This window comes from Macaca thibetana, chromosome 7 (assembly GCF_024542745.1).
Source record: "Macaca thibetana thibetana isolate TM-01 chromosome 7, ASM2454274v1, whole genome shotgun sequence".
Classification (NCBI taxonomy): domain Eukaryota; kingdom Metazoa; phylum Chordata; class Mammalia; order Primates; family Cercopithecidae; genus Macaca; species Macaca thibetana.
This window is the reverse complement of record NC_065584.1, coordinates 155,488,631-155,515,616: the sequence shown is the minus strand read 5'-3', so window position 1 is coordinate 155,515,616 and position 26,986 is coordinate 155,488,631. Positions and strand designations below refer to the sequence as shown.

General features: G+C 45.1%; 1 protein-coding gene across 2 annotated transcripts; it reads left to right on the top strand.

The window, feature by feature from the left end:
- Window positions 1–156: 156 nt before the first annotated feature.
- On the top strand, window positions 157–22,038 carry LARP6 (La ribonucleoprotein 6, translational regulator). Of its 2 annotated transcripts, XM_050796336.1 has the most exons (3): window positions 157–655; window positions 17,079–17,289; window positions 20,487–22,038. In XM_050796336.1, the coding sequence occupies exons 1-3, from the start codon at window positions 456–458 to the stop codon at window positions 21,549–21,551; spliced, it is 1,476 nt and encodes a 491-aa protein (XP_050652293.1). In that variant the 5' UTR covers window positions 157–455; the 3' UTR covers window positions 21,552–22,038. The 2 variants fall into 2 exon arrangements, with proteins under 2 accessions (XP_050652293.1, XP_050652294.1); XM_050796337.1 differs by lacking the exons at window positions 157–655; window positions 17,079–17,289 and adding an exon at window positions 18,652–18,745.
- Window positions 22,039–26,986: the final 4,948 nt, after the last annotated feature.

Sequence of the window (26,986 nt, the reverse complement as noted above, 5' to 3'; positions counted from 1 at the left end):
TGGAGCTGTGGTCTGCGCCTGCCACCCCCGGAGTCAAGCACAAACAGAAGTCAGCTGTGCTGTGCCCATCCCTGCGGCGCCGTGAAAGTAGGCGCAGGAGGAGGGAGCCCTGACGCCTCTTCTCCGGCTAGGGCCCCACAGCGGCGAGAGGACGGAGGGAGGGATCGGGGGTCGCGGGGATCCTTCCGGGACAGGCCTCCGCGGGAGGAGCTCCGGAAAGCCGCCCTCCACCTCCGAGGCCCCGCCTGCGCGGGCGCTCAGCTAGCGGTCGGGGTGGTGGTGGTGGTGGCGGCGGCGGCGGCGGCGCGGGGCGGGGCGCCGCGACCCCTGTTCCTCCCCCGGGCCGAGCGGCGGGCGCGCTCGCACCGCCCCCGCCCCCTTGTTGCAGTCGCTGCCGACCGGCTGGCTGGGCCTCGCGGCGTGAGGACCCCGGCAGCGCCGCAGTCCCGCGAGCCATGGCCCAGTCTGGCGGGGAGGCTCGGCCCGGGCCTGAGACGGCGGTGCAGATCCGCGTCGCCATCCAGGAGGCCGAGGACGTGGACGAGTTGGAGGACGAGGAGGAGGGGGCGGAGACGCGGGGCGCCGGGGACCCGGCCCGGTACCTCAGCCCCGGCTGGGGCAGCGCCAGCGAGGAGGAGCCGAGCCGCGGGCACAGGTAGGCGCGGCGGCCGGCCAGGGAGGTGGGCCCCGAGGGGGCGCCGGGCCGCGCGCGAGTTCGGGGCGCTGACTGCGCGCGACAACTCCGTGGGCAGAGGGGGTTGAGTCAGCCCCGCTGCCGATGAAGCAGCTCCGGGCCGAGCCCCTGAGTCAGAACCGGCCCGTGGAGGCAGCCGGTGCCCCAGTCCGCAGCTTCGTCGCCCCACCGAGGTTCCCAGGGCTGGCGGCCGGGATCTGAGGGGCCCGGACGTGGGGATGTTCAGGGATCCAGGAGGACTTTCACGGGCCATCCAAGCCACCCGCTCCTCTGGAGGAGGCCTCTTCTCTGTGGGCTCCCTCAAGACACCACCCCCACATCCCTGCAAAGTGCATCCCTGCCCGCCTTCCCCTCTCCTTGCGAGTGGTCCCACTTACCCTTCACTGCCAGCATCGCCCTGCCTTTCCCAGTCCCGCTGGATGCGCTCAGTCTTTAGGTGGTGGCAGGCCAGGTACAGCGGACACTTGCTGATGGGGGATTCCAGGAGGTGGGATTTCATGGTAATTTGAGACAGATACAGGACTTGCTGCTTTACATCCTCCCGCTCTGGGGGGATTCCCATTTTCACACAGCCTTTCCCACCCGACCTTTATGTTTGCATCATCATCTTGCTGTCTTGGGTAGGTGGGTTCCTGGGTTTTGGGTAGTTTGGAGCTGCTATGGCACCTGTCTAACCTTGTCCCGGGTCCTGAGCTTTGTCCGCAGGCACCTTGGCTCCTGTCCACTAATGCCCAGACCCTTAAGGACTGGGGTTTTGTTCCTGCTGTTGAAAGGAGATACAACATAGACATAGACATGAGAGTGGGAAAATGACAGAACTTGCACATTCTGGGGGATGCCAACAGGCACTTGTTAGGAGCTTTCTTTCTTCTAGGACCCTTTCCCAGGCGTTTAGCTGTTAACGTTCTGCAGGATTGTCCTGGCAGGCATATATCTACTTCATTGGGAGAATCCTCAACTTAAGGGTGGATGAATACTGGGCCCAGAGCCATTCTCTATTACTGGCTGACCCTTCCCCAGGTTAAAGAGTCAGATTTCTGGACCCCGAGATTCGGGGCAGACCAGTAGAGACAGTTATTAGGGGAGAAAAGTCAGCCCACCAGGGTAGGGCAGGAAAGCTGGACCATAGCATATGACGCGGTAGATAGATCTGTGGCTTTATAATGCAAGGCCTGATTCATTTAGCTCTGTGCTAAGTACCGAGAGCGTAAAAATGATGAACCCATAGTCACTGACAGCTCACAGTCTTGAGAAGGCAGTCACCTAGTTAGATAATATCCGAGTACGTAAAATAGCCCCGAGTAGTTTATCCTTATAACTTTATTTTCCTGCGGCAGTGGCAAATAGCCATCCCTATCCTGAGGGCTAAATTTGTGAGATTGTATCATTAGTCAGGATTAAAGCTCTACTTATGTTTAAGGCCTGGAAAGATCCCCTATGGAAGTCTAGGAGAAACCAAGCTTCAGTATGGGTGGGCCTCTTGCCTGAACCCCTCTTGCTCTTCCTCCAGAATTCCCAGCTCCCATGGCTTGAGTCTCAGCAAGTGTTCAGTCTGAAGCCCTTCCTGCTGCCCACTGGCATAGAGTTGACCCCAGAAAATCCCTGGGGTTCTTCAGGGAGCCGACAGAGCCCAGTGGGCAGGCACCCAAAGCACGAGGAGATGTAGCCAAGAACAAGATTCACACTATCCCCTGTTTGGGCCCAGCCTTGCATGGCAGCAGCCATCACCTGATGTGAATGTTCTCCGCTCCTGGAGCCTACAGGAGAAAGCCCAGATTCCTCAATCTGCTCATTAAGATGCGACACCCACTCACATCATCTCCTCAGCCCATTGCTTCCTTCCCTGCTCCCGCAATTCCGTCTAGTTGCCTGAGCACAGGGGGCTATTTTGTGTCTACATGTCTCTGCACCCCCACCTCTAGGTCCTCTGATTGACTGATTTCTAGTCAGCCTTTAAAACTTTGCCGCCTCTTCTCCACCCACCCCCAATCCCCACCCCAGAGCTGGCTGTGTTTCCTTTCTTCTCTGTTGCTGTAGTACTCTGTACATTTTATGCCTAGCACCTTCCACAATTGTGATTCTATCATTGTGTCTCCCTCACAGGGATAGGAGCTCGGTGAATTCAAGGACCATGCTTGCTTCCTTCATTGTATCTTCAGCACCTAACACGGCACCCAGCACATAGGACATATTTGTTGACCGAATGCATATCTCTGTCATCACACTCACTCCATGGTGTTGAGATATGTGTGTTTCCCCTCCCCTAGACAGTGAGATCCTTGAAAGCAGCTGCCTTATCTTACTCCTTTTCGTATTTCCATACCTAGCCTAATACCTGGCTTATATAAGGGAACAGAGAATAAACGAACAATAAAGAAAAGCCTTTACAACCTCTAAAATGTTCATGGATCATCTCCCCACATCTCATTCATTAAAAAGATGCCTTTCCTTTTATTCTCACCTTTTTAACATACATATTTTCAAACATAAAGAAAATATGAAAAAACAGTACTATGAGAATTCATAGACCCATCATCTAGATTTAACACTTAATATTTTGCCATATTTAGTGAATGGATATATAATGTATGTGTTTTCCCCCGAACCATTTGAGATATGTTTTACACAAGATTATACCTTAAATACTTCATTTTGTAACTCCTAATAATGACATTCCCTATAAAGCCCTAACACTATTATTGCAACTGAGAAAATTACCTATCATTCCCTAATATAATCCTGAAGATAAGCTAATCGCCAAGTTCCACATTCAGGATTCCCCAGATTGTTCCACAATTGTCTTTTACAGCTGTTTATTTTTTCCCCTCAAACCAGAATATGGTCTGGGTTGAGGCATTTGCTTCTTATGTCTCTAGAATCTGTTTATCTAGAAATTTCCACCATTTTTTCCCCTAATGCTTTGCTATTTTGGACAGAAGAGGCCAGATATCTTGTTGAATGTCTCACATTTTTGATTAGTCTGGTAATGTGTTTATGGTCTTATTTTACTTGCTCCTTTGTACCATGTGCTTCTTATAAACTGGAAGTTAGGACTAAGATTTTGATTTGATTCTGTTTAAACATTTTGGCAAGAATGCCTCATACTCTGTGCCTGGAACTTTATGTTGCATCACCTCAGGAGCCATCTCACCTTTAGTGATGCTAAATTTGACCATTCGATTAGGAGATTTCTCCATCGTACAGGTTGTCTTTTCCTTTGCAGTTAACAAGTTATTTGTGGGCTTCTCATCCTGGGTTCTGTTAAGTTGATGTATCACATGTATTGATTTGCATATGTAGATCCATGCATGCATCCCAGGGATAGATCTCACCTGAACATGGTGAATGATCCTTTTAAGATGCTGTCGAATTCAGTTTGCTAATATTATGCCGAGGATTTTTGCATCTATGTTCATCAGGGATGTTGGCCCATAGTTTTTTTTTCCTTGCCTGGCTTTAGTATCAGGGTTATGCTGGCCTTTTGAAATGAGTTTGGAAGCATTCCCTCCTCTTCAAAGTTTTAGAAGAGTTTGAGAAGTATTGGTATTAGTTGTTCTTTAAATGTTTGGTGGAATTCAGCAATGAAGCCATCAGGCCTTGAGCTTTTCTTTGGTAGGAGATTTTTGATTCTTGATTCAATCTCCTTACTTGTTATTGGTCTTTTCAGATTTTCTGTCTCTTCATAATTTAGTCTTGGTAGGTTGCATGTTTCTAGGAATTTGTGCATTTCTTCTAAGTTATCCATTCCTCTTGCAATATTCTTTCCCCAGTGACTTTTCACCTAATTATTTTAGCATCTATTGATGATCCTTACCTAAGTTGGTTATTTCACCGGGGATTGAAAATTGAGGATTTTCTAATTTTCACATTTTTTTGTACACTTATTAGCTAGCATTGCTCTATTTTTTTTTTTTAAAGAGTTTTGTCTCATCATCTGGATTGAACAAAAGTTTCTCCTAAAGAGGCAAAAAAATGCTTAATTATTTCCCTTTAATTACAGTTTTCAAAGAGATAATTTGATATAATAGTTACACTAAATAATTTAAATGAGGGTTCTTCCTCAAGCTCATACTCTCCCTCTCTCTCCAATTCATGGATTTGTATTTATTCACTTTTTAATAATTAGTCACAGTCATTTCTGGTGCTCAAAATGCCTATATTGCAGCTAGCAGACCCCCTTGAAGCTGGCCTCCTTGTGTCTTTTTGTAACATGCCCATTAGTCTTTAAGCACTTCCTTGCTTTCTGGTACTAGATATTCCAGGCATAATTTGTACTTTTCCTACTCCAGTCATGGAATTCAGCCATTTCCACAGGAATCTCTGGTTTTTTCAAATACTAGTAAGAAAGTATTTAGAAACCAAGACCTGGAATTAAGAAAGCTAACTTTTGCCAGGGTATTGTTGCTTTCAGAGCCTTTCAGTGGACAGAACTAAGATATATATATATATATATATATTTTTTTTTTGAGACAGAGTCTTGCTCTTGTCATCCAGGCTGGAGTGCAATGGCCCAATCTTGGCTCACTGCAACCTCCACCTCCTGGGTTCAAGCAATTCTCCTGCCTCAGTCTCCTGAGTAGCTGGGAGTACAGGCGCCCGCCACCATGCCCGGCTAATTTTTGTATTTTTAGTCGAGATGGGATTTCACCATGTTGGCCAGGCTAGTCTCGAACTCCTGACCTCAAGTAATCTGGCCGCCTTGGCCTCCCAGAGTGCTGGGATTACAGGCATGAGCCACCAACCCTGGCCTCTACTTTTTTGTTAATGTCAATTTTTTGTCAGATGTGGAACTAAGTGCCTTATATATGTAGTCTCTACTCCGTACTACAAATCATTATTTAGACCTGCAGAGATATCCACTAGTTGTATATCCCTTTCCCAGGCTCAAGGGCTTATGCCAGAACAGCATTGCAGAAGACAGGGTCAGAGAGGAAGTTCGTGTCTCTGTAATAAATATATAAGAACCCATGGGCCACCGAAGCATAAGATGTGACCCTGCTAGCACCATCCAAAATATGGTTTGTAAAAGGGTGATGCCTTTAACAAAGTTGAGAACATACCTGTATATGTTTTTAATCTGTCTCAGTGAAGAATCTTTATCTTTTGAATCTACCCTGGTGTTTTTATATTGCATTATCAATTTGCCCTTTTTGAGCCATTTCACATTCATTATCTTGTTCTAGAGGTGAGTCAAAAGAAATCTCACACAAACAGGACCTGGACCCTAATGTTTTTCAGAAATGATGTTTCTCTTTTGTGTTTGGTACCTTCCTTATTGGTGTCCACCATTTTCTTGGTCTTGGTGGTCAAAATAACATATTCCGCCATCTACAATGATAGATGATGCGTCTGAGAAATCATTCCTGGATTGAAAGTTGTGGCGAGGGTCTCATTATTCCACCATCTTAGTTTGGATATTTTCCTGCTGTAGGGTATCATTTGATTAACTGTGCAATCAGTATAACCAGATTCGATATTTTATAAAAAAAAGTAGCCTTGGATGTTTTATGCTACAAATCATTTTGTTTCTCTAAATCATTTACAAATATGATACACCTGTAATCCCAGCACTTTGGGAGGCCAAGATGGGCAGATCGCAAAGTTAGGAGTTTGAGACCAGCTGGCCAATATGATGAAAGCCTGTCTCTACGAAAAAATACAAAAATTAGCCAGGCATGGTGGCGCACACATGTAGTCCCAGCTACTCAGGAGGCTGACACAGGAGAATCGCTTGACCCAGGAAGCAGAGGTTGCAGTGAGCCAAGATCGTGCCACTGCACTCCAGCCTGGGTGACAGAGTGAGACAATATCCAAAAAAAAAAAAAAAAAATTCAACACTGATTCATGGAACCCAATTATCTGTTTTAAAATGTACCCCTTTATTTCTACCCATTTCTCACAGGTTTATAGCTATAACAAAAGACCTCATCACTCCCAGTTTACAATGTTTTACAATGTTTTATTAAAAAACAAAACAAAGCAAAACCTTAAGTGTAAAACTTTTTCAAGCCTCCTTGAAAGGCCGCTGAGAACATATTCATCAGAAACCATCCTTCCTCCCTCCTGATAGGATCCTGATAGGTATGATTTGCCCTAAAAACTGTTTGCTTTACATTGGTGATACATTTTAAATTCCCATTACGTGCAAGGCTCTGGGGTAATACTATAATGAAAGAAACCAGCTCGAGTTCTACTCTCAACTCAGTGTTCAGGCTGCTAATAAAATATGCACACAAGTAGCTATAATACAAATATAGATAAGTTTTGGGAGAAGTAGAAATGACTGTTTTTTTCCTAGGAGAATTGCATTTAAGATGGACCTTAATGTGTGACTAGAATTTAGACCCGAGAGAGAGGAGCAAGGCATTCAGAGACAGAAACAGCAAGTTCAAAGGCACAGAGTCCAGAAAGTTTGTGACACTTACAGATAGCCATGTCTTTCTGTTTGTTTGGAGCAAAGGATCTGAAAGGACACCGATGGAAATAAGTTTTGACGCTGGTTACAGCCAGATTCTAAATGAATCTGAATAAGGAACTGAAGACTTTGTGGGTTTTTTTTATTATTATTCTGTATGTATGTATGTATGTATGTATGTAGTTTTTGAGACAGGGTCTCACTCTGTCACTCAGACTGGAGTGCAGTGGTGCGGTCATGGCTCACTGTAGCCTTGACCTCGTGGGCTTAAGCAATCCTCCCACCTCAGCCTCCCAAATAGCCTGGACTACAGGTGTGCACGACCATACCTGGCTAATTTTTAAATTTTTTGTAGAGACAGGGTCTTGCTACGTTGCCCAAGCTAGTCTCGAATTCCTGGCCTCAAATGACCCTCCTGCCTTGGCCTCCCAAAGTGCTGGGATTACAGGTGTGAGCCACCATGCCTGGTTGGGAGCTGAAGATTTTGAATTTTATTTAACAGGAAATAGAAAACCTTTTATTATTACTATTAAAGTAAATCAGTGACATCAAGTAAAGCAGTGACATATTCTAGCTGTTCTTCAAAACATTTAATACAGCACAGAGTGGAGGAGGCTGTAGCCTAAAATATAACACGGGAGGTGGCAGGAGGTGGGAAGACAGAACCCTCGAAAGACTCTGGTTGGGAAATATACCAAAGATGCAGGAGTAAAAAGGGCTACAAATATCTGAAAGGTAATTTAAATTCTTCCTTTAGAACCATTTCCTAGCCTCTCTGTCTGCCAGTGAAAAGTAGCAGGTATTTTATTTTTAAGGGGGGAAAAAAAAGAGACAAGATTATTTTCTAAAGGAATTGAATGAGCTCACTACGGAGATCTAGGGATGCGAAAGCAGAGCTGGCAGCTGCAGAGTAAAGCCTTCCCCATTTGAGTAGAGCCCCCAGCTTAATGATTCCCTGCCTGTTCACCCTCATGTGAAGCCTGCCACTTGGCGTGCCCCACCTGTGTACATAGCGCCATCTAGGAAGAAAACCAGTGGGAGTGTACAACTTAACAACCCTCCAAGAAAAAGCACACGTACCTTTTGCCTTCACAGTGAATGGCTGTGGAGTATAACTCCCCACACCCTAAGTGTGGGCTGTGTACGGTGACCTTCTTCCAAAGAGCACAGTATGGGAATGGGGATAAAGGCAGTAGTTTTACAGGGGAGAAACCTGACAAAAGCTACCTCAGATAGCTGATCAAGGTTAACTTCCACAGTGATCATTCATGTTGATAGCATGTACCCTGACAGGATGTGCTGAGAATGGAAATTTACCTCTGTGGTCCTCCTCCCCAAAACCCGTAATCCCAATCTAATCGTGACAAAGAACATCAGAAAAATCCCAATTGAGGGGCATTCCACAAAATACCTAACCAGTACTTCTCAACGCTGTCAAGGTCATCAAAAACAAGGAAAACCGTCACAGCCAAGAGGGGCCTCAGGAGACACGACAGCTTAATGTATTAATGTGTTGTGGTGTCCTGGATGGGATCCTGGAACAGAAAAAGGGACAATAGGCAAAAACTAAGGAAATCTGAATAAAATATAGACTTTAGCTAATAATAATATATAATGAACTAATGAACTAATTGCAATTAGTTCATTGGTTGTAACACATGTACCATACTAATGCAAGATATTTATAACAGAGCAAGCCTGGGTGTATATATGGGAACTCTCTGTACAATTTTCACAACTTTTCTGTAAATCTAAAACTATTCAAAAATAAGTTTATTAAACTCTTTAATAAAGAAAAAATGAATCATTTATTAGTCACATGAAGAAAATCAGTGGCATGAAAGTTAAATGGAAGAACTGACCCCAAAGGATACAGAGGTGATGATGTTGAAACAAAGGACTCAAAAATGTATACTCCAACTGGGACCCTGAGAGTGAATTTAAGATACTGCATCCACAAAACAAGAGTAGGAAGCTCTTAGAAGGCAATGATCTAAGGACCAAAAAGAGTTCTTAGAAACTAAATAAATAACTACTAAAATTTAAAAATTCCATAAGAAAGGTTAGAATATAATGTCAAAGAAATCCCTTAGTGTGTAAATTACAAACAAAAACAAGGACAGATCATATGGAAGGAAAAATAAACATAGAGGACCAATCCACGTGGTCAGTCAACTAATAGAACTTTAGGACAAGAAATGTAATCTTAGCAAATGACTTAGCCCTATTAGGAAACAGTGTTTACATCGTCATAATAATAAAATACAACTGATTGACTTTCAATTTTCAGTACGTAGCTATAGATAAAATATAGAATATTAGTTACCTAATAGAATGATATATTATGAACCATGGCAAAATGAAATAAAAGTACATCTGATGCAATATGGAAGGTTGGAAATAGGTGAGATGGAAAAGAGGATAGGACAGTAGTGTGTATTAATATATCATATGTAGCAAGAAATTGAAAAATACTTTTTAATGTTTATGGAATAAGAAACCACTTAAAGTGTATTATTTTAAAACATAAATAGGGCCGGGCATGGTGGCTCACGCCTGTAATCCCAGCACATTAGGAGGCTGAGGCAGGCAGATCACATGAGGTCAGGAGTTTGAGACCAGCCTGGCCAACATGGTGAAACTCTGTCTCTACTAAAAATACAAAAATTAGCCGGGTGTGGTGTTGCGTGCCAGTAGTCCCAGCTACTTGAGAGGCTGAGGTGGGAGAATCGCTTGAACCTGGGAGGCAGAGGTAGCAGTGAGCCGAGATCGCACCACTGTACTCCAGCCTGGGCGACAGTGAGACCATCTTAAAAAAAAAAAAAAAAAAAAAAAAAGGCTGGGTGTGATTGCTCATGCCTTAATCCTAGCACTTTGGGAGGCCAAGGTGGGCAGATTGCCTGAGCTCAGGAGTTTGAGGCCAGCCTGGGCAACACGGTGAAACCCCGTCTCTACTAAAATACAAAAAATTAGCCAGGCATGGCAGCGTGCCCCTGTAATCCCAGCTACTCAGGAGGCTGACACAGAAGAATCATTTAAACCCCGGAGGTGGAGGTTGCAGTGAGCCAAGATCATGCCACTGCACTCCAGCCTGGGCGACAGAGTGAGACTCCGTCTCAAAAAAAAGAAAGAAGAAAAACACTAAAACCACAAATAGAAGGCTAATAGAAGGACCAAAATGAAAAGAAAATTTTAAAAATTTGAAGAAGGTTATTTAGGGACATAAGTCATAAGTGACCCCAAATCCTCATTTTATATAGTAAGACATGAATAGAGAATGACTACAGTTGGCAAGTGAGAAATAGAGCTATAAGCATATTTTATAGAGCTATGAGATAACTCTCCTAAGAACTAAATGGCTGAAGAGAAGTTACCTTTAGGGAGGAAGGGTGGAGTGGGGAATTATTGGTTTCTTTATAAGTTCCCTACTATTTTATTTTAGTTTTTGCTATGTTTATCTATTACTTTAATTTTTTGGAATCATGTTTCAATGAGATATTGTGTCCAAGGGAGAAATAATGAGGATGGTTGGACTGGCAAAGAGAGAACAGATGGGAGACCCTTCAAAATGAAATAAGCACTTTATAATTGACTAAATGTGGGGGCAAAAGAGAGAGTGAAAGGATACATCCTACGTCTTGAGCTTAAGTACATAGAAGAGTGAATAGGGAAAGTAGTTGGCGGGGTGGATTGGGAGGGAAGATACATGATTTTCACAGGATGGTTGTAATCGACAAAAAGTTGACAATATTCAGACTTAAAGGATATAAACTTAATATTCTTAAAAGATATGGTATCTTTTCCCTTTTGAAGGCTATTTCACAAACAGGAAACAATGCAGCCTGCTCCTGGATATAACATAGGGTTTCCAACTCCCCCAAGATCCCCCTTTGGAGATGCACAGTTGCTGCTGACAGCACTCATGCAGAGGGTGGAGTCCTCCAAGCCCAAGAAGCTCACCTCTGCACTTGCATAGGGGTTTATGTCACCTCCACAGTATCACCCACCTGTTCTGGAATCTCTGGCTACCTGCCTGTCTGCTCAGTGGGTGCAAATAATTGATGCAGAGTCACCCCCAATACATTATGGATAGTCTACTGTGAGACTGTGTGAAAGGAAGGTCAACTTCCCAGATAGAATGCCTGTTGATAGGCCCAGGCTTCAGTCCTGCCTAAGGTCAGGTTCTGCAGAAGGTGAGAAGTTAGACTGTGGACATATTTAATCTGATACTACATCAGATTGTCCTAGTGCAGTTATGTCTGGCATGCAGTTAGGAATCGAGGACTGGAGCTCAGGAAGGAGAGGAAGGTGTGGGGCAGACAGGCTGGTGGGGGTAGATTTGAATTTGATGAGCTTATAGGAGCTGAAGTGTAGAGGTTGCTAGGGGATAAAGTGTCAGGGATAGATACTTGGGTAACACCTACACTTTGAAATGAAGAGAAACCAGGCATGGTGGCTCATACCTGTAATCCCACCACTTTGGGAGGCTGAGGTGGGTGGATCACTTGAGCCCAGGGTTTCAAAACTAGTCTGAGCAACAAGGCAAAACCCCATCTCTACAAAAAAAAAAAAAATAGAAAAATTAGCCAGGCATGATGGCACATGCCTGTAGCCCCAGCTACTTGGGAGGCTGAGGTGGGAGGATTGCTTGAGCTTGGGAGGCTGAGACTGCAGGGAGCTGTGTTTGTGCTACTGCATTCCAACTTGAGGCGACAGAGCAAGATCCAGTCTCAAAAAATAAATAAATGAATAAAATGAAATAAATGGAGAGAGAAAGAGGAGACATAGAGGGCAGTAAAATGGGGACAAGAATCAGAAAAGAATAAGTCACATAAGCCCAGGGGGAGAGTATCAAGAAGAAGGTGGTCAATAGTGTCAGATCCTGCATCGGGGCAAGAGGACTGTGTGAGGCCATTCTTGCATTGCTGTAAAGAAATATCTGAGACTGGGTAATTTATAAGAAAAGAGGCTTGATTGGCTCTTGGCTCTGCAGGCTGTATAGGAAGCATGGCACTACCATCTGCTTCTGGTGAGGCCTCAGGAAGCTTACAATCGTGGTATAGAAGGTGAATGGAGAACAGGCACATCACATCATGAAAGCAGGAGCAAGAGAGACAGTTGGTGATGGTGGGGGTGGGGGGAAGTACCACATACTTTTAAATGACCAAGTCTTACAAGAACTTACTATCAAAAGGGCAGCACCAAGGGGATGGTGCTAAACCATTCATGAGAAACCACCCCTTGATTCAACTACCTCCCACCAGGCCCCACCTCCAACACTGGGGATTACAATTCAACATGAGATCTGGCTAAGACATACATTCAAACTATATCAAGAACCAAGATGGAGAAGAGACACCTGGATATGGCTACAAGTTCTTTGATGGATGTCTAGAGACACAGAAGAAGCTGGAGCAAAGGTTGGGAAAAGGGAGAAGGGGTTGCCCAGTGAAGGTCTAGAGAAACTTGATTGGATGAACTCCATCTTCTCCATCCAGTCTGAGATAGAATCATCTGCAGGCAGTAAAGTAGACATGGCAGGCCTTGGGAAGATTGGGAAGCTCTGGAATAAGCATTAGAGAGACTGAGAAATTATACTGTCTTTCTTCCGTTATGCTTTATTTGTTTATGAGTTTACCTTTTGTCATAGCATCTATTGCTGTGGTTTGGGAGTAGGACTAACTTGCCTGTGGCTCTCTTTGGTAGTGCAGTCATTTCTGAGATACTAGCTATTTGTAGTAAGTTAGACCATTTTGCCAATACTCCTGAGTCTGCTCAAAACTCTTCACTGGCCATTAGCACACACCTGGCCCCATCCCCTGTGATTTATTGACATCTTTGTTAGCTGGGCCAGGAATTCCCTTTGCATTTGTAGTTATTTTGTCTGTTATATTCAACTCATCTGTTTTTTGTTTTTGTTGTTGTTGTTTGTTTGTTTTGAGATGGAGTTTCGCCCAGGCTGGAGTGCAGTTGTGCAATCCCGGCTCACTGCAACCTCCATCCCCCGGGTTCAAGCGATTCTCCTGCCTCAGCCTCCCAAGTAGCTGGGATTACAGGCGACCACCACCACATCAAGCTAATTTTTATATTTTTGTTAGAGGTGGGGTTTCACCGTGTTTGCCGGGCTGGTCTCAAACTCCTACCCTCAGGTGATCCGCCCGACTCAGCCTCCCAAAGTGCTGGGATTACAGGCATGAGCCACCATGCCTGGCCTCAACCCATCTGTTTTAATTACTATTTAGGGGGTAAACTTTCCCTAATAAAGTGAAATTTGTTCTGTCCTTCTTGCATCTCCTTTTTCATTCTATTGGTTGTCCTGCTGATGTTTTGCCTTCGGGATGTTTTGAGGACCTCTTTTCTCCATGCAGTGTTGCTGAGGTTACTATTGTATTTGGCTGTTTAAGTAATAGAAAACCCAACAAGTGAATTAAACAAATTGGACTTGATCTTTCTCATGTAATAATAAAAAATCTGCAGGTAGATAGTTACAAGAGCTTGTCCAACAACTTAATAATGTCAGGGCCAATAATGTCAACAAATCAGGCCAAGCTGATTCTCTTGGCCTTTTCCTTATGGTAGTAAAATGGCTGCTACAGATTCAACCATCGCATCCACATTCAAAGAAGATAAAAGGGGAAGGGGCAGGGCCAAGAGATTTTCACTTAAGCGTTACCGGCCATAACATTTAGTTTTTATAGCCTCTAGAGTAAAGACGGCAATTGAAGCCGGGCGTGGTGGCGGGCGCCTGTAGTCCCATCTACTCGAGAGGCTGAGGCAGGAGAATGGCGTGAGCCCAGTAGGCGGAGCTTGCAGTGAGTCGAGATCGCGCCACTGCACTCCAGCCTGGGCAATGGAGCAAGACTCTTTCTCAAAAAAAAAAAAAAAGAAAAGAAGAAGAAGAAGAAAGCAATTGAGAAAGTGTTTGCTATTGGATGTTGGGTGAGTCAGCTTAATGCCTGATTTTTATCATCCCATTTTAACAAGACTTAAAAAAAAAAAAAACTTTAAAATTGAGTCTCCCTGTTATTTTCTTCACTATACCTTTTTTTTTTTTTTTTTTTGAGACAGTCTCGCTGTGTCACCCAGACTGGAGTGCAGTGGTGTGATTTCCACTTACTGCTACCTCCACCTCCCAAGTTCAAGGGATTCTCCTGCCTCAGCCTCCCGAGTAGCTGGGATTACAGGCATGCACCACCACACCCAGCTACTTTTTTGTATTTGTAGTAGAGATGGGCTTTCACCATGTTGGCCAGGCTGGTCTTGAACTTCAACCTCAAGTGATCCACCCACCTCAGCCTCCCAAAGTGCTGGGTTACAGGTGTGAGCCACCGCGCCAGGCCTCTTCACTCCGTATTTACCTTGAGACATCAATAAGGTATTTTAAAAGCCATTCCCAGGCTGCCTACAGGCAAATAGCTAAAACTCTTTATTTTTAATCAACCAATGCCTATATTTTATACTAATTATAATTTCTGAATTTGAAAAATTATTAAATAGATTTATTTGCTTTTTTCTCTCTTGCCATATTTTTTTCCCTCATTTTGAGTATTCCACAGTTGCTTCTTTTCTTTTTTTTTCTTTGTGAGGCTGAGAGCCAATGAAAATTTTGTTGAAGGACATATATGTATGTGTCTTTTCCAGCGTTAAGCAATCACAGTAATAGGCCTGTTGAGATTACTGGTCCTGACATTGAGTTGCTAAACCAACTCCTATAACTACCTACCTGCAACTTTCTGCTAACTTCTAATAATGGCATCAGTTATGATGTGGATAATCAGTATTCTCTAAATGTTTATTGGTTTGAAATTGTTATAATCCCCTTATGAAAGATTAGCCTTCCTAAGGAAGCTCTGTCCAGGATTGCTTTGGCTTGTTCCCGTCACCTAATGGTCTTAGGGAGAGGGAGAGAAGGAAGTCTACCCAGGTGGTGCTGCTGGTGGTGGTGGGCTTTATTAAGAAGAGCCTGGTGACGGGATTGTTTCCAGAGTCCATTGCAGGGTCCTAGCAAAACATATAAGCTATTATGTATACTGGATTTGGAGACAGAGGATTTGAGTTTAAATTCTAGATCTGCCTCCTATGAATGAGTGAAGGAATTTATCTGTGCCTACTGAGCTTTGAGGGTATGCTAGGCACTCTTCTGGATATTTTCACGTATTAATTCATTGAATCTTCACAACACTCCCATGAGGGTAGGGACTATCATGATTCCCAATTTACAGGCGATGAAACTGAAGTGAGATGCAGTGGAGTTACTTGCCTAAATTTACTTAACTAATAAACAGTGGTACAGGTTGAACATCCTTAATAAAAAAATTCAAAATCTGAAATGCTGTAAAATCGGAAACATTTTGAGCCACCATGACACCACAGGTTTAACATGGGTTAAAAACTGAGACAGCGACACCTTTGCTTTCCGCTGGTTCAGAAACTTTGTTTCATGCACAAAATTATTAAAAATGTTGCATAAGATTACCTCAGGTTATCTGTAGAAGGTGTATATGAAACATAAATGAATTTGCATTTAGACTTGGGTCCTATCCTTGAGATATCTCATTACATATCTGCAGATATTCCAAACTCTGGAAAAATCGGAAATCTGAAACACTTCTGGTCCCAGGCATTTGGGATAAGGGATACTCAGTCTGAACCAAGCATTTGGACCCAGGCAGTCTTAACTCTAAAGCCAGGACTCCTAGAGCCAGCAGCCCTAGGAAATTACACTCCCATCTGTAATTCCAGCACTTTGGGAGGCCAAGGCAGGTGGCTTGAGAGGCAGTGATCATGTATCCACATGGAGATCGCACCACTGCAGTGACTCCTGAGAGTCAGTGATCATGTATCCACATGGAGATCGCACCACTGCACTCCAGGTCTTGTCCTGAACCAGCTAAGAAATCAAGCTTTTTTTCTTTAATAAATATGGAGGATCTTACTGAAAGGTCAAGTGACTCTGCTATACTGTCTTCTAGAAACTAGGATTTGAGGGGGTGGAGTAGAAGAGGAAGAATAAGAGGGTATATGTGAAAAACATTTTGCCATATGTGAAAAACATATGGGGGCAGAGCGCCACATACATGTCAGCAGAGGGTGTTGTTATAATAATAATTATTCTTATTTTGAGACAGGGTCTCACTCTATCAACCAGTCTGAGGTGCAGTGGTGCAATCTTGGCTCACTGCAACTTAGACCTCCCAGGCTCAAGCTCTCCTCCCACCTCAGCCTCCCAAGTAGCTGGGACTATAGGCCTGCACCACCACACCTGGCTAATTTTTTTGTGTGTTTTTTGTAGCGACAGGGGTCCCGCTATGTTGCCCAGGCTGGTCTCAAACTCCTGGGCTCAGGCTGCCTGCCTTGGCCTCCCAAAGTGCTGGGATTCCAGATGGGAGCCACGATGCCTGGCCAGTTATTATTTTTATGATCTTCCATACTTGTTAAAAACGAAAGATTGACTTCTTAGCTGTTTGGGGGCAAATCTCTCCTTCTGTGACCATGTGACCCAGTGTCATCACCTGGGGCTGCCATAACAAAATACCATGAGCTGGATGGTTTAGAACAACAGAAATATATTGTTTCATGGTTCTGGAGGTCTGAAGCCTGAAATCAAGTGCCCTCTGAAAGTACTAGAAATGGATCCATTCCAGACATCTTTCCTCACTTCTAGTGGCAGTCTTTGGCATTCCTTGGGTTTTGCTGCATCACCCCAGTGTCTCCCTTCGCCTTCACATGATGTTCTCTCTGTGTGCATGTCTGTGTTCAAATTTCCCCTTTTGATAAGGACCCCAGTTGTGTTGGATTAGGGGGTCTACCCTACTCCAGTAAGACCTCATCTTAATTAATTGCATCTGCAGTGACCCCCATTTCCAAATAACATCATATTCCAAGGTACTGTGGGTCAGGACTTCAACATATGAATTTTTGGGGGACACAGTTCAACCCCTAACACCTGGTGTCTCCTTCTGGTCTCAGTGGCACCACTGCAAGTGGAGGCGAGAATGAGCGTGAGGACCTGGAGCAGGAGTGGAAGCCCCCGGACGAGGAGTTGATCAAGAAACTGGTGGATCAGATCGAATTCTACTTTTCAGATGAAAACCTGGAGAAGGACGCCTTTTTGCTAAAGCACGTGAGGAGGAACAAGCTGGGATATGTGAGCGTTAAGCTACTCACGTCCTTTAAAAAGGTGAGGCTTGGTTCTCAGAAGCTGCTTCAAGGATTTCAAGTGTGTTTTGGGTTGTGGTTCTAAACATTTTTTTTTTTTTGCTCCCTTGAAACCTGATGATGAACAATTTTTAAAATTAAGTCTGTGCCTGACAAAGAGAAAAATAGCTAGGAGAAGGGATTTAGGATTGTTAGGAATACACTCCCACACTATTAAAAGGGTCCTGGGCATTGGGACAAATCTCAGCTGGCAGCAGTTATTGAAAAGTATTACTTGTTCTTAGTAAAGTTCAGGCACTTTTGCCAGGCAAGTGGGTGGCCGGGAGGATGCGGTACCAGGACAGAGGGACTCGATGGTCTTGAGAGATACCTGCCAGACCTAAAATTATATGAAATCCAAGCTTTTCATTTGTCAAGTTGAATAAGTAAAGGGAGAGAATGAGCACCCAGCTCTATCAGAAATGAACCTTCTCTAAGACACAAATGCTCTGCCTGTGTGGCGCCATCGTCCTCATCTATACAATAGGGAGATGAGATTTGTAATTATTGCTGCCATCTGGGCAGCAGACTGCTTGTCCCTGCCGTATATAGATCCAGTGTTTGGGCTGTGTACTGTCTACTTCTCAGAGAGTTGACAGACGAGTTGGAATAAGAACTCTGTGTCTCCCTTGGGGGAAGTGCATTTACTAGAATGGAAAAGCACCACGCGGCCTGTTGCATAACGGGATGCGTAACAAGTGGGTCCCGGCCAAGTTGTCTGTGTACTTTGTCAGAGAGCACTGGAGGAGAGCTTTTCTCCTTGGACCTCTTCCCTGCCTCACCCACTGGTGTACTCTGCCTGGCCCTCTCACTCTTTTTCCTTTATTCATTCATCAAATATACTCATTGTCTCTGCTGAGTGGTGTGCCAGGCGCAGGATGTACAGAATGAAGATGGTACTCCCCCTGTACTTGACAAGCTCACAGTCCAATAAATGAGAGAGATCTGAAAGATTACAATGTGACCACATACAGTAGGACAAAAGAGAGAACACCGTACTGTTGGGTGCTAGTTGATCAGAGCAACTAACCCTGTCTGGAGAATTGAGAAGTCTTCCCAGAGAAGGTGACATTGAAATAGGATTTTGGAGGATGAGTAGGAGTTTTCTAGGTACAGGGGAATGGAAGGGATATTTTAATGACCAGAGAACAGTGAGCAAGCCTTCATATGAAAAGTGTTTGTGGGGGATTCCAAAATGAAGCAGCCAGTGGAATCATCCCGCACATCTCTTTATTCCTCCCCAGGGACCCCAAGAGTCAGCCTGTTTTGCTTTCCTCTTTAAGCTGCCACTTATGGACCAATTTAGGAATGTTCTTCTCTGTTGAAACCTGGCTGCAGAGTACAGACAGACTCCCTAACACCTCCAAACTCAGAGCAAAGATCCTTTTCATTCTGAAGGATTTCCTGTTAATCACAAAAGGGAAACATACATGACAAAGGTAAAAAACACAGGGAAATTACAATGTTTCTGAAACCTTAGAGTTCTTCTAGTAATTGCACAAGGACGAAAGCTCCCTGGCCCCTTTTCTCAGGTGCTACCTGGACCTTCCTTATGAATGGTCACGGACCCAGGCTTAGGATGCTCCGACTGTAACCGAGATTTTCCAGTGGACCTTGCTTCTGGCTCAGGAGGGATATTCAGTCCTTGCAGAGCCTGCTTCTTTTGCAACGAAATGTGGTCCCCCACAGACTTCTGTAGCCTTCTGAGTAAGGCAGTGCTGTAGTTTCTCCGGGTGCTCCTAGCTCAAGCTTCAGGCTTAGGAAATTGTCTCTTTTTATCTCCCAAGTGCTCCCTCCCTAGCTGTTTTTGGAGAAGGCTCCACCATGTTTCACCCCACAGTGAGCCACTGCCTGGCTTTCCCCCAGCCTCACACTCACCTGCAGTCATCAGCTTCACCCTTTCTGGATTCCTCAACTCTGTCCACCTAAAATCCGACCCTTGGCCTGGGCCGCCTTCTCTGTGCCCTTGGCCCCGTGTTCTTCTAGTAGCCTAAGTCTGAGCCATTTCACCCAGAGGCTGCAGGCTACAGTGGACAGTACTATCTCTCTAGGAGCCTGTGTATAGTAATGGGTCTGCCAGGGTTTCCCCATCCTGCTCAGTGAGTGAGCCTTTCCTTCTTGAATTTCATGAAGTTCCTGCTTTATGCTCAGAGGCACCTGGAGTTCCCAGTTCTTTTGCAGAGCAGCTATGTTGGCCTGTTCTCAGAGGACTTAGGGGGATCTCGCCATTACGGGCTCAGGTCACCCACCCCACCCACCTTCACTATTTCTTTGGGATGACTCATTCCCCCTGGCATTCACTTCACCGGAAGTGGGCCTCTAGAAAATTACTGTTTTACAGTATAAATATAGCTTTCATATACTACAACATTGATACACACAATTTCCACCAACAGAGGAGGGAGGGATTATTTCACCATTCTTAGTGAGGCCCAAGTTGGATTTAATTTCAAGTTGAAATAGTTCATGTCATTCTCAGGAGATATTGCAGTGAAATGTGAAAGATCTTTTGGAACCTTCTCTGTATCAAATGCCGAAATGCAGAAATACTGCTTTAGAGAAGCATTTGAATGTTAAAATCTCCAAATCCTATCAAAATGATGACACGTAATATTTGAAATAATGATAGCACATGATAATTGAGTGCTCACTGTGAGCTAGACACTGTTCTGTTTTATATGTAAATGAGTTTGTATGTGTCTGTACATACATATGTACATGTATATATTTATTCGTTTAATCTTCAGGACAGCTCTTTGAGACGGCACTATTAACATCTCCATTTTCCAGGGCAAGTTGAGGCACTAAGAGGTTGAATAACTTTCTAAGTCTTACTGCAAGCTAGAGGTGAGTCTTTGATTTGTGTATACAACAGCCTTGTTCCAGAGCCTGCAATTTAACCTCTAAACTTGCACAGAATAGAGTATTTCCATTTTCATGGAGAGTTCTGTTGGACAACACTGCTGTGGTGCCCTTGTTTGAAATTGTAGAACTTGTTTTCATTCACTTATTCATTGACTAGATTTTTGAGTGTTTACACATACTACGTATGATTCTAGACACTAGAATACAGGGATTCTGGTGTTACAGGGATAAGGAAGTGAGAGAGAGAGCTTATAGTGTACACAAGGATGGACAAGGGCATTAGATACTATTTCAGATTTGCTTTCTGTTCTGCAGGTGAAACACCTTACGCGGGACTGGAGAACCACAGCACATGCCTTGAAGTATTCAGTGGTCCTTGAGTTGAATGAGGACCACCGGAAGGTGAGGAGGACCACCCCCGTCCCACTGTTCCCCAACGAGAACCTCCCCAGCAAGATGCTCCTGGTCTATGATCTCTACCTGTCTCCTAAGCTGTGGGCTCTGGCCACCCCCCAGAAGAATGGCAGGGTGCAGGAGAAGGTGATGGAACACCTGCTCAAGCTTTTTGGGACTTTTGGAGTCATCTCGTCAGTGCGGATCCTCAAACCTGGGAGAGAGCTGCCCCCTGACATCCGGAGGATCAGCAGCCGCTACAGCCAAGTGGGGACCCAGGAGTGCGCCATCGTGGAGTTCGAGGAGGTGGAAGCAGCTATCAAAGCCCATGAGTTCATGATCACAGAATCTCAGGGCAAAGAGAACATGAAAGCTGTCCTGATTGGTATGAAGCCACCCAAAAAGAAACCTGCCAAAGACAAAAATCATGACGAGGAGCCCACTGCGAGCATCCACCTGAACAAGTCCCTGAACAAGAGAGTGGAGGAGCTTCAGTACATGGGTGATGAGTCTTCTGCCAACAGCTCCTCTGACCCCGAGAGCAACCCCACGTCCCCTATGGCGGGCCGACGGCACATGGCCACCAACAAGCTCAGCCCTTCTGGCCACCAGAATCTCTTTCTGAGTCCAAATGCCTCCCCGTGCACAAGTCCTTGGAGCAGCCCCTTGGCCCAACGCAAAGGCGTTTCCAGAAAGTCCCCACTGGCGGAGGAAGGTAGACTGAACTGCAGCACCAGCCCTGAGATCTTCCGCAAGTGTATGGATTATTCCTCTGACAGCAGCGTCACTCCCTCTGGCAGCCCCTGGGTCCGGAGGCGCCGCCAAGCCGAGATGGGGACCCAGGAGAAAAGCCCTGGTGTGAGTCCCCTGCTCTCTCGGAAGATGCAGACTGCAGATGGGTTACCTGTGGGGGTGCTGAGGTTGCCCAGGGGCCCTGACAACACCAGAGGATTTCATGGCCATGAGAGAAGCAGGGCCTGTGTATAAATACCTTCTATTTTTAATACCAGCTCCGCTGAAAACCACCTTCGTTTTCAAGTTTCTGACAAATATCTGGCATGACAGAATGGAATTCATTCCTCTTTGAGAGATTTTGTATACATATAGACCTCTTAATTTATCTATCTGTAATATATATAAACCGGTACGCCATGGTTTGAAGACCACCTTCTAGTTCAGGACTCCTGTTCTTCCCAGCGTGGCCACTATTTCGATGATGGCTGATGTGAGTGAGTGTGATGGCCCTGAAGGGCTGTGGGATGGAGGTTCCCTTGGGAAACTCTGGCAGCATCTCTCTTCTTTGGTATGGAGTTTTTCCCTTCAGTGACTGAGCTGTCCTTGATAGGCCATGCAAGGGCTTCCTGAGAGTTCAGGAGAGTTACCTTGTGCAACAACAAGTAGTTAAGCCTTTAGCATGGTGTCTTATAGGACCAAATCGATGTTACCTGTCAAGTAAATAAATAATAAAACACCCCACTGGGAGTGCTGACTTTGAGGTTATAGATTGTGCCTGACAAAAGTCTGTGCCTGTCTAACAGAGCTGTGGGTGGCATGTCATGAGGCCTCGAGGCGATTAGCTGAGACATCTTTCTTTTCTTTAAGAGAACATTTAAACATTTTTTTATTTGTACACATTTATGGGCTACATGAGAAACTTCGTTACATGTTTATAATGCATAGTGATCAAGTCAGGGCACTTAGGGTTCCTCACTATACCCCAGGGCAGCCCCAGGGTTCTCCTTGGGCTCCTGGCAGCCTGAGAGGTGTCTCATCACAATGAATTTTACTGAGCAAAGGCCGCTTGGCATATACTGAGGGTGTACAGTCCAGGACCCACAGCATCGATCTTACCCGGGAACTTGTTAGAAATCCAGATTCTCAGGCCGACCCCAGGCCCACTGAATTAGAAAGTCTGGGAGAAAGTTCTGGAATTTGGGTTTTAACAAGCCCTGCAGGTGATTCTGATGCATGCTAGAGAACCACCGGATGGACAAAGGCTGCAGGACTTGAGGTCAGTCCATTTGACCCCCACATCTCTCACTATTTTGTGACCTTGGGAAGGTTACTAAGCCCCGTGAACCTCATCATCTCCCTGTGAATTGCTTTGTCATGATGTCCATGTCTGGAATGCAGCTGGCCCTCCCTAAATGTTAGCTCTCTTCCCTTCTCACTTGGGTTCATGTTTGTTATCATCAGGAGCTGCCTTGGTGTAGCAGAAAGAGCACTGGCCTAGATTCCAGTGTTGGCTTATGCACTGGCTATTTGTCAGGATTTAATAGAGCTTGTTAATAATTATGGAACACTGATTAGGTGCCAGGGACCATGCTAACAGCTTTCCATGCATTATCTCATTTAATCTGCCCAACAAGTGCAAGAGAAATGTTCAGGTGTTATCTCAATTTTATTCCAGAAAAAAACAGACTTTACTTGGGTAATTAACTTGCCCAAGGCTGAACAGCTAGATTGGTAGAGTTGGGCTTGAAACTAGTGGTCTGGCTTTGGAGCCCACATTGTTTAACCACTAAGTGGTGGTCAACATTTCTGATCTTTACTATCCACATTCAAAAAAAGAATCCACTATTAAAAGGTGCTAATATTTATTCAGCAGCTTCCTACGTGCTAGGCATTTGGTTAGACACATTTCACTTACTCTCAGTGTCCATCATAAGGTATTATTATGCCAGTATCACACATGCAGCTGCTGAGGTAGGAAAATAATACCCTAAACTTGTGAAAATGGACAAAGATAGTATATCCTAAATGACACAGGTCTATACAAATTAGCAGGTGATTATCATCTGGATAGTAAGGTGCTATGTCCCTTAAGATGCAGAAGAGTTCCAATAAACTGGCAAATGCCTCCAGGAATGTCCTGGATTTGCCATTTCCACCACTACCAGCTGTAGGTGCATGAAGGCTTGTGCCTGGACCGCCAGGCCTCCTGATCTTGGGCAATGCCAGGGCCCCCTCCAGCCCCGCCCTATACTTCCCTCCCTGACTCTGCTCCCATCGCCTCCTGCCTGCTGCTTCCCTGCAGCCACTCCACCTGCTCCTTGGCCATCGGGCCATCTGGGCTTCACCAGCTCTTCTTGGCCAGTGACATTCAAGGCTGTTCCACCCCATTATGCCTGTTATACAAGCCACAGCTCTATTTTTAGATTAACCCTCGTGGATCATAATTACTTTCAAAAATATCTACACCCTCACCTTTACATGTGAATACAGATGAACTTGGCCTTCCTTCGGTCGCATTGCCCTGTGTGACATTATAAAAGAACACTGAAGTGGGGGTCAGCAGATCTGAGGTCGAGTCGTGGCTTTTCTACTAAACGACTGTGACCTTCAGCAAGTCATTTGTTTTATTGGTTCACAGTTTTTCCCACAAACCAGTGAATAACAACAAGATGTTCCTTAAATAAGGTCATATATGTGCAAGTGCTTTCTGAATGGAAAAGTACTTTGTAGGCATTACTCACTACTTATCCCGCTCTCTGATCATCACCTCCAAAGACAAGCCTCCTTTTGCTGCAATTCTTAACCGTGGCCTCACATTAGAGTCACCTAAAGAGCTTTTAAAAACTGCCTATGGGGCCAGGCACGGTGGCTCACGCCTGTAATCCCGGCACTTTGGGAGGCCGAGGCGGGCAGATCACGAGATCAGGAGATCGAGACCATCCTGGCTAATGTGGTAAAACCCCATCTCTACTAAAAATACAAAAAAATTAGCCGGGCATGGTGGAACGCATCTGTAATCCCAGCTACTTGGGAGGCTGAGGCAGGATAATTGCTTGAACCTGGGAGGCAGAGGTTGCAGTGAGCCGAGATCACACCACTACATTCCAGCCTGGGCAACAGAATGAGACTCTGTCTCAAAACAAAAACAAAAACAAAAAAAAACACCTGCCTATAGGCCAGGCATGGTGGCTCATGCCTGTAATCCCAGCACTTTAGAGTCACTTGAGGCTAGGAGTTTGAGGCAGCCTGGGCCACATAGCAAGACCGTGGCTCTACAGAGATAAAAAATTAGCTGGGCGTGGTGATGTTTGCCTGTAATCCCAGCTGCTAGGGAGATGGGTGGGAGGCTCGCTTGAGCCCAGGAGGTCAAGGCTGCAGTGAGCCAAGATCACGCCACTGCACCCAGCCTGGATGACAGAGTGAGACCCTGTCTCAAACAAAACAAAAGAAAACAAACAACTGCCTCTGGCCATCCCTGAGATATTCTGATGTAATTGGTTCTGGGGTGAGGCCAGGGCATGAGCATTTTTTAAAACTCCTAGTGATTCTTGCCTGTAATCCCAGCTACTCAGGAGGCTGAGGCAGAATTGCTTGAACCCGGGAGGCAGAGGTTGCAGTGAGCTGAGATAGTCCCACTGAACTCCAGCCTGGGCGACAGAGCGCGACTCTGTCTCAAAAAAATAAAATTAAAATAAAAATTAAAAAACTCGGCCAGGCATGGTGGCTCACGCCTGTAATCCCAGCACTTTGGAAGGCCGAAGCGGGTGGATCACGTGGGGTCAGGAGTTCGAGACCAGCCTGGTTAACACAGTGAAACCCCGTCTCTACTAAAACAAACAAAAAAAATAGCTGGGTGTGGTGGCGAGCGCCTATAGTCCCAGCTACTCTGGAGGCTGAGGCAGGTGAATGGCTTGAACCCGGGAAGTGGAGCTTGTAGTGAGCCGAGATTGTGCCACTGCACTCCAGCCTGGGCAACAGAGCAAGACTCTGTGTCAAAAAAAAAAAAAAAGAAAAATACAAAAATTAGCCAGGCATGGTGGCGTGGGCCTGTAATCCCAGCTACTCTGGAGCCTGAAGCAGGAGAATCACTTGAACCTGGGAGGCAGAGGTTGCAGTGAGCTGAGATCGTGCCATTGAACTCCAGCCTGGGCAACGAGAGCAAAAGTCCGTCTCAAAAGAAAATTTAAAAATGAAAAACTCCTAGGCGATTCTAATGGGCTGGCAGCATTGGAAAGCTCTGGCCCACTGGAATGAGGAGCACATTAATTCCCTCCTCCTTTTTCAAGGCTTAGTCCTGGTCTCTTGTAGGTGTTCCAGGGGTCTGAGCACTTTGTTGATGAACCTGCTCCTTGTAACTCTCTGGCCAAATCTTCAGCTGGGGCATGGGCTTCCTGTTTGTTAGCATAGCCAACTTTTCTTAAGGAGCTTGACTGAGAAACTCAGCCAACGGTATTTTTACAGATGTTTCATTATTTTTAATGAAAACCAGTTCCCTCTCCACACTAGGACACGAGGCCTGCTGACCATCTCCACTTGAGGTGCTGGCAGAACATCTACAAGCTACACATATCCAAAACACTACCTTGTCCGCCCTCCCTCCTGCTCCATACACATGCCCATCTGCTCCTTCCCTTGACTTCCCCATCTCAGCCAGTGGCATCACCATCTCCTGAGTCACCCAGACTGGAGACAAGGCCATGTGGAATACGTGAGGAATGCAGGTTCTGAAGACCAAGTGACCTCTGACTAATGACTGAGCCTCCCTATGTCTCAGTTTCCTCTCCAATAAATAATAGATAATAACAGTAGATAATAATAATTCCTATTTCATACAATTTGTTAGAATTAAATGAGTCAGGCCAGGCATGGTGGCTCATGCTTGTAATCCCAGCACTTTGGGAGGCCAAGGCGGGTGGATCACTTGAGATCAGCAGTTCAAGACCAGCCTGGCCAACATGGTGAAACTCTGACTCTAGTAAAAATACAAAAATTAGCCAGGCCTGGTGGTGCATGCCTGTAGTCCCAGCTACACAGGAGGCTAAGGCAGGAGAATCGCTTGAACCTGGGAGGCAGAGTTTGCAGCGAGCTGATATCAAGCCACTACACTCCAGCCTGGATGACAAAGTGAGATTCCATCTCAAAAAAAAAAAAAAAAAAAAAAAAAAAAAAAAAAAAAAAAATCAAATGAGTCAATACTTGTAAAATGCTTAGTAATTTGCCTATGGTAAATGCTCAAAGAACGTGAGGCTACCATGTTTATACCTTTCCCTTCCAAATCTCCCGTATTCAATCAACAATCTAGAACTTCCATTTTTGGCTCTGAAATATTTCTTACATGCTCCCTTCTCCCCTAGTGCTTACTTAGTTCCACATACCCTCCTCCCAAGGTCTCTCTGTCTCTAAGCCTCTGCGTTAACTTATCCGCCATCATGCTACCAAACCTATCTTACTAAAATAGGGTTCTGGTCGCATACCTTCCTTATTTCAAAAAATAAAAATAAAAAATTGCTGTCTGCCGCTTCCTGTACAGAGAAAAAGAGCCCAACTGCCTGTTATGCCCTGCTGTGCTGTGTGCTTTGTGGGGAAGGCTCTCTGAACATTCCTCCTTGATCCACCACCCGTCCGACTCTGGGGTAACTTCCTGAGCTGGCAGGCCTGCTTCATATCCCGAATATGTGACCATGCCT